Source organism: Squalius cephalus (genome assembly GCF_949319135.1).
Source record: "Squalius cephalus genome assembly, chromosome: 13".
Lineage (NCBI taxonomy): Eukaryota > Metazoa > Chordata > Actinopteri > Cypriniformes > Leuciscidae > Squalius > Squalius cephalus.
The window spans coordinates 17362970-17378252 of NC_137134.1; the positions used below are offsets into that span (position 1 = coordinate 17362970).

At 39.7% G+C, this 15283-nt stretch overlaps 1 protein-coding gene across 1 annotated transcript; it reads left to right on the top strand.

Annotated features, from left to right (window-relative positions):
- Nucleotides 1-286: 286 nt before the first annotated feature.
- chaf1a (chromatin assembly factor 1, subunit A (p150)) lies at nucleotides 287-15037 on the top strand. Its single transcript, XM_079891265.1, has 16 exons — nucleotides 287-605; nucleotides 1471-1518; nucleotides 3960-4552; nucleotides 4633-4680; nucleotides 5635-5879; nucleotides 5963-6023; nucleotides 6105-6173; nucleotides 6375-6589; nucleotides 6725-6896; nucleotides 7644-7724; nucleotides 7857-7955; nucleotides 8028-8274; nucleotides 9869-10010; nucleotides 10874-11171; nucleotides 13768-13852; nucleotides 13934-15037. Exons 1-16 carry the CDS (start codon nucleotides 551-553, stop codon nucleotides 14056-14058), a joined length of 2583 nt encoding a protein of 860 aa, XP_079747391.1. The 5' UTR covers nucleotides 287-550; the 3' UTR covers nucleotides 14059-15037.
- The last annotated feature ends 246 nt before the right edge of the window (nucleotides 15038-15283 follow it).

The window sequence follows — 15283 nt, forward strand, 5'->3', positions numbered from 1 at the left end:
CACTTTTCAATTCTTAAAGTGCTTTCCGTTAAACAGAAACCCTCAAAACACCTAGCCAAAGCAGTTTGTTAGTTGCACGGAATAACTTTGTGACTGGTTATTTTCATCTGACCAATCCTACACGAGAATCACACTCACTGTCAAATCACAGCTCTTTGTACATGTTGCAAGGCGGGACCGACCGTGACAGCCAATAACGTGACTCTTCGTTGATCTGACGTAGGACGCCACTGGCCAATCACAGCCTGCGATCCATCCCTGCAACAGGCTCCCGCCAATTCTGAGCGGGGAGCGCGAGGGAGTCTAGCCGGGGATGATACGGGAACGACGGGACTAGGATTACACACGAAAAAACAGATTCTACAACTCTAAAAGTTACAGAAACTCATCAAATTTACAGTTGACACGTTAATGCTACAACTGGAAAAGACGTGGAGTCGATGACTAGCTTTAAGAAGTTGTGCACGGAGTCGAAGAAAGCGCTCCCAGTTTCCGTTTAACGTTTTCAGTGAGAGGACTGCGCGAGCGCACGGAGCTGAAAGGCGCGCGGATGGTGGTCGTGATGCTCGCGGCTGAAGAGCCTTTGGCCTCCACTCCACGAAGAGGTTTGATGTTAAATGTGAAATAAAACTGGGTTAAAGCACGAATAGAGTCTATACACCGGGAATAGTTTGGTAAATAAAGGCATAGACGGCTACTACTAGCAGAAAAGTATAAAAACACCACTTATTACCTGAAATTAATTCTAAAACAATTTTATTCTAACTCAGTTTCTCTGACAAACGATAAGAATAGAGTTTTAATGACTTTTCCAGGTAGTATTTGGGGTTGTCGATGGTTTTATAACCTTAATTAGCATGTTAGCAGGTGAGCTATTGGCTCAGATTTGTTATTTGACATTCTAGCTTTCTACACACAGAATGTGACTTTCCTCACGTATAATGTTTATTTTTTTCCATTATTCGTGGTGGTGTGTCGAAGCACGTCCCATTTATGTTGTTTTGAGCTCAATCCAGCTCTTTGTTCCTCAGTCTTGCGCTAATGGATGAACTTTTCACGTATTCACAGGTTCAGTCGCCCAAACTGGCCTACAAACCATCATTCACTGAAAGGCGGGAGATCAAAAATAAACATTTTACGTGTAGCGCGTGCTTGCCGTTACTTCGAGAGCCTGTAACGTTACGCGTCCTGCGTTTTATGTGAGGACTTTACGGCATTGAAAAGTTTAAAGTTACTATTTATCCTCTAAAATGAATTCGGATGTGACTGTCAACTGGTAGTTAGCATGCAGACGTAGCTATCACCTTTGTTATGACGAGACGTGCTTTGACAACAAGTTTTGTTTTTTGCCTCAAGTATTGATATTAACAATATGTCAAAGTTTACGTCACAGTGATGTCATTTTATTTAGTGATGACTTGGAGTATTTATGATGAAGGATTTGACCTTAACACACTCTTTATATTTCAGGCATGGATTGTGTGGGCAAAGCTAATACCAGCAAGAAGCTTGTTCAAGGTAACGTTAAACAGCTCAAGTGATGATATTTCTGGCCAATAATGTAAAACCATCTCCACCCAGCAACATACAATATGGTTTAGTAATACTTTGAGGACCCAATCTATTAGATTTCATTTGGGGAACTTGACATGAAATGATACTGTATTTTGCTCACTTCTAATATATCAGGACATCCAACAATGTAGAGGGTGTCAAGTGACAGTGACAATTTTTTTTATAGTGTTAATGTCTTTGGACTCAATTCCTGGAAAGTTAAAGTGAAAATGCAAGAGCTTTAATTTAAAGTTTTTTTAACTTTTAAAAACACATCAAGACTTATTCTGTCATTTACCTTGGATGTCACACCGGAGTTGACCGTTTTCCAGTACACAGGTCGGAAAACTAACATGGACACGTCCAGGCAAACCTTTGTTGTGCTTGCTATTTTTAAATGGAAATGCAAAAAAGCAGGATTTTGCGCTGAAGAAAGTGACATGTGAAGGCTAACTCTGAATTTGTCCTCTGCATTTAACCCATCTAAAGTAGTGCGCACACACATTGGGAGTAGTGAACACACACACTGCACATCGTGAACCCACACCCCCGGAGCAGTGAGCACCCATTTTTTTGCTGTGGTGCCTGATGAGCGATTGGGCGTTATGTGCCTTGCTCAATGGCACCTCAATCATTTCCTGACGGTATTGAGGATTGAATCCGCACTCTGGTTACCAATCTGACACTCTAGCCATTAGGCCACAACTGCCCCCTGTGTTTGAGACAGACAAATAACTGAGCAGCCATGTTGGATTCTAAAGTCGGGGTTGTTCTGCTTCCCCCGAGTTTTTCAATCTCAACTCTGACTTGAGGGGACATTCCAGTTAAAACTTTGTACTAGGGATTAGGAATTTCCCGCTTCCGATGACAAATGAACGTACCATAAAGGACAGGGGATTTAAGAGTTTTCTCTTTTTTTTAAGTTTAAGTTTTTTTTGTTTTTTTTTCTTTAATAATGGTGGTTTTACTTTACTGTAGTATGATAAAAAGCTAGAGCAAATAGTTATGCGTAATGTAAAATAGAATATGTTATGAAAATATAAAGTCTTTAAACCCAATACAAATTAATAGCATTTAATAAATTGCATTAAAAAAATCTGATCGTAACATATACAATCCATTCTTTTGTTTCTGAATCTCATAAGTGCTGGAATACTTAGTCAGAGTCCGAAGTCAGTCTGTAGTTTTTGGGCTGTTTATGGAAAGTCTGTTTTTTTTTTATTATAAATATAACTTTCAGACTATGATTCTGTCTAGTCAGTGGATATCAAACATGTATGATTTTTTTAGCTGGTTTTAGAACACATTGTTTTCATTTGTCATGCATCTACTTGCAACGAGGCACGTTTTTGACTTTGTTGTGTTGGAACAACTTAAGTTTGGTAGGGGATGTCACGATACCAAAATTCCAGTAGTCGGTACCGATACCATTAAAATTTTACAGTTCTCGGTACCAATTTCGGTACCACAGCAAAATCTGTTGGAACTATTTTTCTATTTTATTTAACTATTTGAAAAAAATATTAAATTCAATTACTTTATTATTTATGACGGTAATCATAAGTAAATAATACATATAAGCATTGAAGGCATTGAAAAAAATCAAGTGAAAAATAAGCAACCTTCTATGCACTTATTATTATTATTAGTAGTAGTAGTAGTAGTAGTAGTAGTATTTTTAATACATGGAGACGTTGCTAAATCTATTGTACAGTAGCCTAATATAATTATTTCTGTCAATTTCTTCAAGTTAAACCAAACTTTATTTTGACGGGCTGCCGTGAAGACCTTTGAGTTTCTGTGTGTATGATATGACGATAGTTTTTCTCAAATGAAATGGTAAAATGCTCATGAAGTGACTCTCAGAGCGGCTCTGGAGATACATTTCATCATGTCATCATATCGTGAGGCAGCAGAGACTGAATACAGTGCGAGCGTCACTCGTGCTTTAGTGTGTGTGTGTGAGGTGAATGAAAGTGCACGTCTGCGCCAATATTCACACAGAGACCAGCAGAACATGCAGGGTTAATATTTAAAGTCTTTTTGCGGTTTAATATACACAGACACTATATATATATTGTGGTATATATCGGCTACAGACAGTGCTCCTAGTAAAAAAGTTAGTCTGGAGACTCGCGTTTAGATAAACACGGAAGTGACTGAAAGCTACAGAAATGCTGGTATCGTCACGTTTTAATTTCGGTACCAACTTGGTACCGAAGTACCGGTACTTTTGACAACACTATCTGGTAGTGTGTGATCCTCAGTCATTCACATTGTACGACACCCAGTTGTTCTCTGACAAAGCCGGCAAATGTATAATGCCAAGTGTTTTAAAATCTGTTTAGATTTTGAAAGTCGTTTAGTGTATTCCAGCCTTAACTAACAATGTTACCTCCCTACAGCACGTCTACCTTTTAAAAGGCTCAACCCAGAACCCAAGGAATGCAGTGAACCCAAAAGAACCAAAGGTCCGGTTGCTCCAAAGTGTTCTGAGCCAAGCGCATCTGATGGAGAAAATGAGATAGACAGCTCCTCCTCCCCGATGCACCGTGGCCCGGCTCTGGTAAACGGCCGCGGTCCACTTGATTGCTTCATGAGCCTACGGAAACGTTCCCCAGCCCGCTCTGTCCCTGAAGCCACCATTGACCTCACTGAAGACTCAAATGAGGCCGTCAAAAGCCAGCCTGCACCTCCGGTTGCTGCCACCTGCCCCATTAGTGAAAAACCGACAAAAACTGCAGAAGATACCACAAAATCTACAGAACCAACCACGCCACTGACAGATAAAGAGACTGAAAAGGATGAGGAAGAGGATGAAGACACCCTTCCACTGCTGGACATAACTCAGGAGTCTGAGACGGACGAAGAGGAGCAGCAGGAGACTGAGGTCAGTCCTGGGAATGAGTCTGTGTTGTCGACTGGATCCACCAGCTCTCTCTCAGTGATAGAGAGCTCACCAGAGCCCAGCAAGAGTGCTCCTACCACCCCTGCCTCCGTGAGTAGACATGAAGCAATTTTTATTGTCCTTTTTTGCTAAAAGTTTAACCTATTGATCAGTCTCTTTTCTTTACGCAGACATCACAAATAAATGCTGCCAGTACAACGAAGCGACGTTCCCTTAAGGTAAAATCCTGCATTTTACAACATTTAGAAACCCACAATTTTAGTGTAATGTTAATCTGGTCCTATATAAACAGCATGTGCCATGGAATTGAAACATCTTTAAATCCAAAATAAATGCAAAAAACAAGTGCTTAGAACTATTTTATATAAAAATCTATACATTTATATGTAAAAAGTCAATGAGTGACTGATTGAAAAGTTGGTCATAAAATGAACAACAAAGTTACATAAAAAAAAAGTGGCAGTCTAATATTTTGCATTTACACTCCAATACTAATGCACAGATCATTTGACATACAGTATCAGATTGTTTTGATCTGGCCATTGTTATGGTTATCACTGTCAATCGGATTCAGTCATGCATTTAAATATGGTTGTCAATCCAGAAACTTTGCCATGTGTTGTATGAAAATTAAATTTAAAAGTTTTAGCTCATTTAAAGTTTTAGTGTACATTTACATTCATGCATTTGGCAGACGCTTTTATCCAAAGCGACTTACATTGCATTTCAAGGTACACATTCACATTCTTTGACATAGAATACATAGTGTATAGGAATACAACACATTCAAATGATAATAGTCTTTTGCATTTAATAAATATTACAGCTATTGTAATCAATATGGCGATGGATTTAATATAGAAACAGTTTTTTTGTCACTATGGCTCTTTTTTTTTTTTTTTTTTTTTTTTTTTTTTTTGGCAACAATGTCAACAGCTTGACGTCTGTCTGGAATGCAGGTCATGGGTATATAAGCCCAAAGCTGATATTTTGGTGTGTGTGGTTTTTTTTTTTTTTCTACCCCAAAAGCAAATAAATAAAATATACCTCAATGTGAATGTTTGCACTCTGTTAAGGGTTCAAGAAGGATTGGTTGTTTCCTTTTACAATCTTGTCACTGTGGAATTTTGCACACTGTTTGAAAAGCCCTTTATTGTCCTTTTGTCCCACAGAGTGTCCAAGAGCAGGAGGAGAAGCAGCGACAGAGGGATGAGAAAGAACGCCAGAAACAGGAGGCCAAAGCTGCCAAGGAGAAGAAGAAAGAGGAGGCCCGCAAGCTAAAGGAAGAGAAGGAAAGAGAGAAGAAAGAGAAGAAGGAGAAAGATGAAAAGGAGCGGCAGGAGAAAAAGGAGAGGGAGGAGAAAGAAAAGGCAGAGAAACTAAGAGCAAAAGAAGAGCAGCGGCAAATGAAAATTGAGTGAGTGACCCCAGCACAGCAGCACGATAGTAGTTGTTCTGGTGTTTTCTGTGAGTATTAAACTCTGGTGTTAATCCATTTAGGGCCAGACTGGAAGAGAAAAGGAAGAAAGAGGAAGAAAAACGGTTGAAGGAAGAGAAAGAAGTGAGTGTTTTTATCCATCTAAGGTTTTCTTTATTGCTGATTGCTTCATATTGTCCTCATTGTGTTTGTGCATCTCTTCAGCGAATCAAAGCTGGGAAGGCTGAGATTACACGGTTTCTACAGAAGTCCAAGACTCAGTTGGCACCAAAGGTAAGAGTCGCAATATTCAGTGTAGAATGAAGACCTCCTGTGTCAAACTTCTTTTGTAAAACATTTACAAATGCTACATAAAATATTTTGAGAATGTGGCCTTGTTGGGCATGTAAAGGACGCACGCACACACAAACGAGCAACAACAAATCTAAAAAATTTTCCCAGTGTTTTAATCTCCAAACACGTTGTGTGTTTCAGACTCTGGCATCTGCCTGTGGGAAGTTTGCTCCTTTTGAGATTAAACCGCACATGTCTCTGGCACCACTGACCCGAGTACAATGTGAAGACGCAGTCCTAGAGGAGCTGGACCGTTATCTTGGCCAACCTGACTGCACTCTAGATGGACTAAAGGACTGGACAAGGCACAAACCTCGCAGATCAGGTCCAACCAGGCCCAGTCATAGTGCAGTAAGGTAAAGTCACACTGAGTCGCTGCCGAGAAACTAATGTACTCATCATTTATACATGCAGAACACCAGCTGGTGTTTTTGTTAGAGTGATGTGAAAGGCTTATTCTTTGTTTGTTCCTTCATGTTCTCTGTTATTAGAGATTGTGTGGTCATTACTGAAAGCCAAAAGGCAGGTGGCGTCCCAGACCGCCACCGTTACGGCCGCATGAAACTCTTGCACTTCCATGATAACTATCGTCCAGCTTACTGGGGGACCTGGCGCAAAAAAAGCACTCACATCTCGCCGCGCTGCCCGCTGAGACTGGACAAGGTAAAAACGCAAGAATGTGTCAATGAAATGCTGCATTTAGGCCACCTTAAATCCACTGTGCTGTTTTAAAGAGGTCATATCTCAAAAATATTGAGTGAAATTTGGTTTGTTCATGGAATTTTTCCATGGATACAATCTATGGCTATATTTGGCTTCTTGTTTGCTTAGAAGTTTGGATGAGATCCGGTCAGGACAATGGCTTGGCAGTTTTTCAGCATGCAAAGAAGGCCTGAGGGTTCACCTCCCTGCTTCCGCTGATTTTAGGCAATTCGGAAATAAACTTTGAGTTGGTAGAACCATTAACTTTGGAGGAAGTTTAGTCGTTGCACCGCTGAGAGATGTGGCTGCATGCCCCAACTCCCTCTTATGTACTTGAAGTTTAAGAATTGGCTAGTTGACAGCTTAAGATGAGAAATATTGTATGTCCATAACCTACGGTAGCCCATTTCCACCACATAATGGGAAAGATCATATTTTGGTAAATCATGTATGCCTTTATGCCTTTTTGTCATAATTGAGACTTGTGCCATAATTATTATATATATATTTGCATTTTTCTACTTTTTTTATGTTTTTTTATTTTTTCAGATCATTAATTATGTTGTATGTTAATTTAAACTTTTTATATAAATTATGACATGGTATAACTATTTACCAATGTGTATATATTTTTTTCTTATGTGGAGGAAATGGGCTTCCATAGTAACCTGAAGTGGTGTTAATTAGTTTTTTTTTTTGGCTTATCAGGAGCTGCTGGATTATGAAGTGGACAGTGATGAAGAGTGGGAGGAGGAGGAGCCGGGAGAGTCTCTGTCACACAGTGAGGGGGTGAGTGATACGACATCACTATTGTTACATTTCTATCGTGACAAATTAGCCACTACAGAAGCCATGCTTCACACCATTGAAAATTAGCCAGTTTGAATATGGTGGTGACTTTAATCTTGCTTTTCCCTCCAGGATGACGATGATGAAGGAGGAGATGATGACGATGATGATGATGGGTTCTTTGTGCCCCACGGTTATCTGTCAGAAGGGGAAGGAGCACTTGAAGACGAGGTACATGGATCGTCACCCTCCTTCAATCGCCTCATTCAGTCACGTCATGACACTAACAGTCTGCTCTTGCAGGAGGGTAGAGATCCGGAGAAGCAGAAGGTGCGTCAGAGGATGAAGGCTCGTGAATGGGAGACTGAGCTGATGTCTAAAGGGAGGGTGAAGGTGTTGGAGGCGGTGGTGCGCGGCTGCCTGTGGGAGGGGGAACAGCCTTCGCTGGACCTCCTGCAGCCGTACGCTGTCTGTATGCTGAAGCCTTTACCTAAAGACGACCCCTGCACCCCTGAACAGGACATCTCACGCCAACAGAGGAACGAGAAACGTGAGTACAATGTGTGCTTAGCTTTTGAATACTTGGGATATATTTATATTATATTATATTAAAGTTTTCTCATCTGCTGTCCATGTTGCTTTACTAAACATTAGTGTCTTAAAGCTACACTGTGTGATTTTTACCCCCATCTAGCGGTGAAATTGTATATGACTACCCAGTGAATATTAGTTTCTGTTCCTCTCAATTCCGAGGGCGTTTTCACTCCTACGGTGGCCGTATTATTCCAAGATTAACATGGCTTCCAGTTATCGACTTCGTCCATGACAATAATAAACAATACGTCTAAAATGAATAAAACTACAGGACAGATGTCAGGAGGTAAACGTCACCCTTGGAGTCGGCTATCCCAGCATAATCAGATTAGGCTAACGTTACAATGTGTACAAAGTAAAAGCAATTAAAAATAACTAAAATTTACAGTGTCCTTTTTTTTATATAGCTTAAAAAATTGCACCTTTAAAACTATTCATCACCTGTGATCCGTCGCAGCACAGATTTATGTTACAAGGTAAACAATACTTTTTCACCATTGACGTGAGGATGAAGTTATACTAGAGGTCGATCTGGTGTTATGCACAACCATGCTATGGTTAGACAAGCTTCGAATAAATAATAAATAATAATAATAATAATAAAACTTCGAATTTACACAAATGAATTACAACAGGCTGAATTACCTGTCGAGAAGAAAGCAGGCAACCTCGGCGTCCGTTTTAAAATCTTTTCTCCTCATGAGCTCTTTCCATCTGGGAAAAGTTACTCCAATATTGACTATGGTCTTGCTGATTTATCTGTCGCGTTGACGTTTTAATTCTCTCTTTCAAATGTGAGTACGCACACACACACACACACACACACACACCACACTATCTTTCAAATCTGCCGGCACTAGCGAGTAATCTCCCCCTCGCATTCGTCACGGTGTCACTGAGTGAAAAACGCAAAAGGCGAAGCTTGAATTTACTGGTATGTCCCTCTTTGGCTAATGTAGTTTCAAGATGGAGGGGCAACATGGCGACCGGCATTCGAACCCCTCACCCGTATGTACTTTCAATGGCAGATTATAAACTTAAGAGAATACTTTATTACTTGAAAGAAGTAAATATACATTGAGCACATATATTTTTGAAAGAACTAAGTGTTTTTTGCTAAGAATCAACTAAAAAAGTTACACAGTGTAGCTTTAATTTGATGGACCGTCTTTTTCAAATCGAATCATCTATATATTGTTAAACTGAGTCTCTACAAGCTTTGTTTGTGTGAGAGATCGTCACAATGCAAATGCAATCCTTGCATGAAGTTCCACACTGCATTAACAGCCACTTTCAGCTCAGTTAATACACAAAGCCAAGCCTAAAGGTCTATTCATTCTATGAGAGGTGCAGCAAAGTCATGCAAAACACCAGTGAAAATTCACACCAAAAAAATAGATGCACCCTGAATTTTCATGATCCCCTTACAAGAGATGCATACCTGAACAAACACTGCCTTCATTACTTTAATACAGTTGCACATTGCTGGTTCTCCTGAGAGTGATTTAAATTATCCAGTGGTTGTTAATGTGTTTTTCACTTTTCTTCAGTGCTGTCACGGCTACTGCCTTTGCTTCATGGGAATGTGAACAGCAATAAGGTCATAATCAACGAGTTCCTAGAGATCTGTCGCCAGCAAACATCCTCACCCACAGAAAGCTCTTTGAATTGTATTGACAGCGTCCCACCCAGGTAACCCAGTTAACTGTATCTTTAATATCAGTCATTATGCAAAGAAATTTCCATGGAGTACCACAGGGTTTGTGTAATTTTGTAGGCCAACCAGGAAATTAGCATCACCCTAGTTCCTTTGACAAAAAGCCAGTAGGATTTTCCCATTGGCTTCTGGGTTATTGCAGAAAATAATCTGGCTCTGTGACCAACAAAAGTTTATGGTTTTTACATGTTTTGTTCATCATGAAAATCTTTTTCAAATGAACTTTACTTTTATGATTTTAAGCCTAAATACAATTGCCAAAAGAAAAAGCTTTGAAAGAGTGTGATTATAAACACCACAAGGCAAGTAGATTAGTTTTCTTGCATGATGAAGATTATTGTCCCTGACAGCCTGTTGTCCCATTTAGCCACTTTTTAGCAACCGCCTTTTTCAAGACATGAACAGGCTTACCGAAATCATGAGTGGTGTAGTAATGAATAATATTTCAGGCATTTTTCCAAAATCCCATTTAAAACACACATTAGATGCTTTCCCACCATCTGGCAACCAATGAGAATGGTTTGGCTTGTTGGTGGAAAGGTGGCTATTGACTTCTTATGATGGAATCACAAGTGCTAAAATGCTACCTTGTTTTGTGGTTTTATGACTCATTTGACTCATTCAGCACCCAACTGTTATATTCCTTTTGAGAAATGTCTATTTTAGTATGTATTTCCGTGTAAACTGTATGACTAATGCCTGGAAACATGATGTCATTGAGAATGACTTCCAGTTTGCACTCTGGTGTGTCAGAATATTAAGAAGTTACTTAAATGAAGCCACACAACTTATTTTTAAGGATATTGACTTTTTTTTTTTTTTTTTTTTTTGGAAATAGGATCCACATCAGGCGTATCATAAAAGAGAATGCTGTGTACGAAAAACGCTCCACTTACAGACGATGCTGCTGGTACGTGCATGCGGAAGTTCTGACCCGTCATTCTCAGGAGGCCTTGCCCGTTCCCTGCCAGTGGACCTACCTCACCTCCGGGGCTCAAATCCCCCCCGACGAGCCCACCGGCTCACAGGGCAACTCGCCCACCATGTCCACTTCCACCACACCCTCCAACAAGAGGAAAAGTGCCAGCAGCCACTCCATCACGAAGTATATGAAGAAATGTGGCGACTCTGAACAGGTACAGACCAATTATATATATACTACTGTGCAAAAGTCTTTACACACACAAAAAAATCACACAAAAGTATGTCAGTAGGAAATATCAGTTCACATTTCCTTAATATTAAAACAGCTTTTGTCCAGGTACACTTGCACATAGTTTTTCAGGTAGCTTCGCAGTAAGGTTTCTTCAAGCGTCTTGGAGACGTTGCCCCAGTTCTTAAGGGTTTAGTCTGTCTGTTTTTCTATTTCTTCATGTAATCACAGACAGACTCGATGGTGAGATCAGATCATACCGGCTGTTGTCTCACTGGATTATTACAATTAATGGCAAAAGCAATGTTTGGAAATGCAAACTGATATTTCCTACTGACACACTAGAGCAAAAGATGGCTTAACCATTTTTTTGGTGAAAATACTAACGTGCCTAAGACTTTTGCATAGTACTGTATAAGGGTGTCACGATTTCGATTTTAAATCGAAATCGATCGAAATTAATGCTCAATCTCGATTATCGAATCAAAAAATGGAATCGTCGATGCTGTCACGCCCCCTGTCACGTCAGCTCGGCTTGCCAAGCAAAAAAAAAACACACGTGTTGAAGTGCTGCCAACTCTCACGCATTCACCGTGATACAGACGCAATTGACACTTTTCACACGCTCTCACGCACAGAAAAATCGCGAAGCAAAGAGGACATGGAGACCAACAGACTAGAGCAGGTTACTTTATGATATAAAAAAATCTCAGCTCTCAGATTCTGTCAATTTTATTACGAAATTCAAACAATAAATACCGTTTGGGTGCTTATAAATGTTACGTGACAGATCCCTAGCGCACGTGACCCGATCATCTAGCTAATAGTAAAAAAAAAAACACTAACACTGTTGAAAGATACTACAACTACAACTTACCGAAATGTATATTCCTCATACATAATATCGATCAATCAGTGTTTTTCATCAGCGTGAAGAGGTCAATAACATAGCTGGAGAACAATTGTCACATTTACCTCAGGAAAGCCATTTAATGATCATAATATAGGCTAGTATAGCATGTAGTTGGCAAGAAAAAAAATAGCTATAGAGAGTATTTTGCTAAATATGTGTTCTATATTACATATTATATTTTTTACTTATATCATTAAATAAAGTTGTTATTATAATAAAAAAATGCATTATATTTAATTATTTTTACCCTTAAATAATAGCCTACTACCAGCTGATAGGGCTCTCTGTATGTTTACAGCATTAGGTGAGGTAGGAATTTTTTTTTTTTTTTTTTTTTGACAAATTAACGCCTATCTTGTGTAGCCCACCTAATATTTATCCAAATGAGTCAATATTAAATCAAATCACAATAATTGAATTGAAATAAAAAAGCGTAGCTTACCAGAAATTGTACCATGTAAACATTGTAACATGTTGTCACTAAACCTAATAAAATTCAGTTTACTTACTAAAATGTTAGTGACAATCACAATACACTTATTGTGATGCAATTTTTTTTTACAATCAAACAAATCTCGAATCGAACCGTGACTTTAGAATCGAAAATGTAATCGAATCGAGGATTTGGAGAATCGTGACATTAGAAAATATCGTGAATGTTTCAAATTCAAGCATACTTTCCCAAAGAACGCGTCGAACGTCCAATATTACGTCCCCCTTTCGCCTTGTCACGTATTAGAGACGTGAGGTGGGGGAGAGTCTTTTCTTTTCTTTTTTTCACATTAGCAAAATAGAGACGACAAACAACACGAGTGTGGAAAGAGACACGGGAGGGGGTGATGAATCAGTCTCTAGAAGAAACGCACAATCTGTAATATGGGGGTGGTTTGGTTTTCAGATAACTGGTACCAATCAAAATACCGTCATTTGCAAGGTGTGCAAGAAGATAATAGCTACAAAGGGTGGAAGCACCACTAATCTCTCTCATCACCTCAAGCAGCATCTTGTGCAGTACGAGCAATGCATGAAACTCCATGAGCCATCATCACTAGCCTCGGCCCCTTCATCTGCCGAAAAATCTGGTAGGCCTGTCGTCCCTAAACGAATAAAGCCGGTCGATTCTTTCTCTTGCGGTGTGCCATATGCGAGAAATAGTAAAAAGTGGGAAAAAATTACATCGGCGGTCACGTTTCACATAGCCAAAGATATGATGCCTGTCAGTACCGTGGAAAAACCTGGCTTCAAACGTCTGCTATAGACAATCGACCCTCGATACAATTTGCCTTGCCGTAAATACTTTGCCCAGGATGTGCTCCCGAAATTGTATTTTAAAGTTCGCGAACCACTGTCACAGAAGCTTTCTCAGATAACGCACTTTGTGACCACTTCCGAACCTGCGAACCCTACAACAGTCTTGCCATTCATTTTATTGATGGCTGAATTTATCATCGTAGAATGCACTCCTTGTACTTGTTTTGCACTACTTCAGAACACATTTACATGCGTTCATTTAATAAAAAGCAGTAAGTGATCAATTGGTCTAGATTTTTTTTTAACTGCTTAAATTTGCACTAAACATTTTGTATTTACTTTGTAACAATAGCTGTTCTGTTTTTGTTGTTTGTAATAGCAATTTAGACCTGTCTAACTTTGGTTTGTTCTTTAGACTGAGGCTATGGAGACCGATGGCTTCCAGGCGGACACTGAGGATGATGAAGACGATGATTGCGTCATCATTGGGGAGCAATCTGGTTAGTATGCGTCTCTACTAAAGCTTGACAACAAAGATAAATCTGCCAGAACAAGCTTGAAAAATGTTTTCTTTGTAATAGGATCCTCGGAACAGGACGCCAACACATCCTTACCACAAACAGAGAGAAACACAGAGCCCATGGACACGAATGCATCCGAAACTGCTGTTCTTGCCTTGCCCTGCCTCACACCAGCCACCGCCTGAGATCTGACTCCTTCCTGTTGGGTTTGCATGCACGTGAACCAGGCGCTCAAAATCTGATCTATGATTCGAAGGATCACACAGTATTAAAGGTCCCAAGAAAGAATCAATTTTTTCCTCCTCTTTAAGTGGAGGTCTGTTAGATGGTGTACTGTTCTTCTTCATAGGTGAAGTCCCACTTTTTGAAAGGCTGATACATTCATCAGCTCTGACACCAATCAGGAGGTTGACGCTGTCTGCTGGGCTCAGTGCTCAGCCACATTGTTTTAAATTGTTTATTTTTTTCCTCTCTGAATACTTGAACTGGTGTATGTCTTTCAAAAACAATGACAATTGAAATATATTGCACTTTTATATTCCATTTCTGTTTATTTCATTCTTCTACCCCCACCAGAAGTCTTTCACTTGTTTTCTTTTCCAAGAGGCTTTGTATAAAAACAGCATTTGCCATTTGTTGCTCAGGCTGCTATACGCGGTGTAAATACTATTTTTTGTTTTTTTTTGAAAAAATGGTGTAGAAGCTGAAATAGTAGGAGGCCGTCCAACACGGAAAAAAGCAGCAGCGCTGGCATTTCTTTTGGCAAAGTATTTTCTTAATTGTTTCGAATAAACTGCACCATAGTTTGCAGTTGTAATGGGTTTCCTACAAAGCTTGTTTAAATAAAGCATAATTTAAAAACGAACAACTTTTTAATATGCTGTTAACCAACATTTTCCTTCCACACATTTTCAAGACTTCTGCACAGTCAAGCCATTTGATTTCTTTCATATACACTCATCTCTGACAATGCATTTTATTTCATACATCACATCAAAAGCATCAGAACACATTTAAACTACAAATTTGTGAGTGCAAAACACAAGCAGTTTTTACAATATAGCATGGTTTAATCAGTGAGTAGGGATGCACCGACAATGGCATTATTTGTGGTTTTTGACCGAAAGAGAAAAAATGCCCAAAAATATGCCGCCCAGCCCCTCCGTGTTCAGCGATCAGGTTTCACTCTTGCGCGCTCTCCGTTCCGTGTGTGTGCTGCGCACTTTGCTCTGCCACTCACGGCCCAAACACTCCACTCATGTACCGCTCACACTCACCAGAAAAGCAAAGTCCGCTCAAGTAACGTGCCGACGTGAAATTTCTCTGTAGTAGACTTGTTTCTGCTTGCAATAGCCCTATACTGTGCTGTAACATTGTGTGGGATAGCCCTGTTTGGCAACGCTGGTAAAA

Bases quoted from the DNA above. Each gene is read 5' to 3' on its own strand.
- chaf1a (XM_079891265.1), top strand. From the start codon at position 551: ATGGTGGTCGTGATGCTCGCGGCTGAAGAGCCTTTGGCCTCCACTCCA. The intron at 4,681-5,634 runs GTAAAATCCTGC...TTTGTCCCACAG, and splicing joins CGAAGCGACGTTCCCTTAAG to AGTGTCCAAGAGCAGGAGGA. The intron at 6,897-7,643 runs GTAAAAACGCAA...TTGGCTTATCAG, and splicing joins GCCCGCTGAGACTGGACAAG to GAGCTGCTGGATTATGAAGT.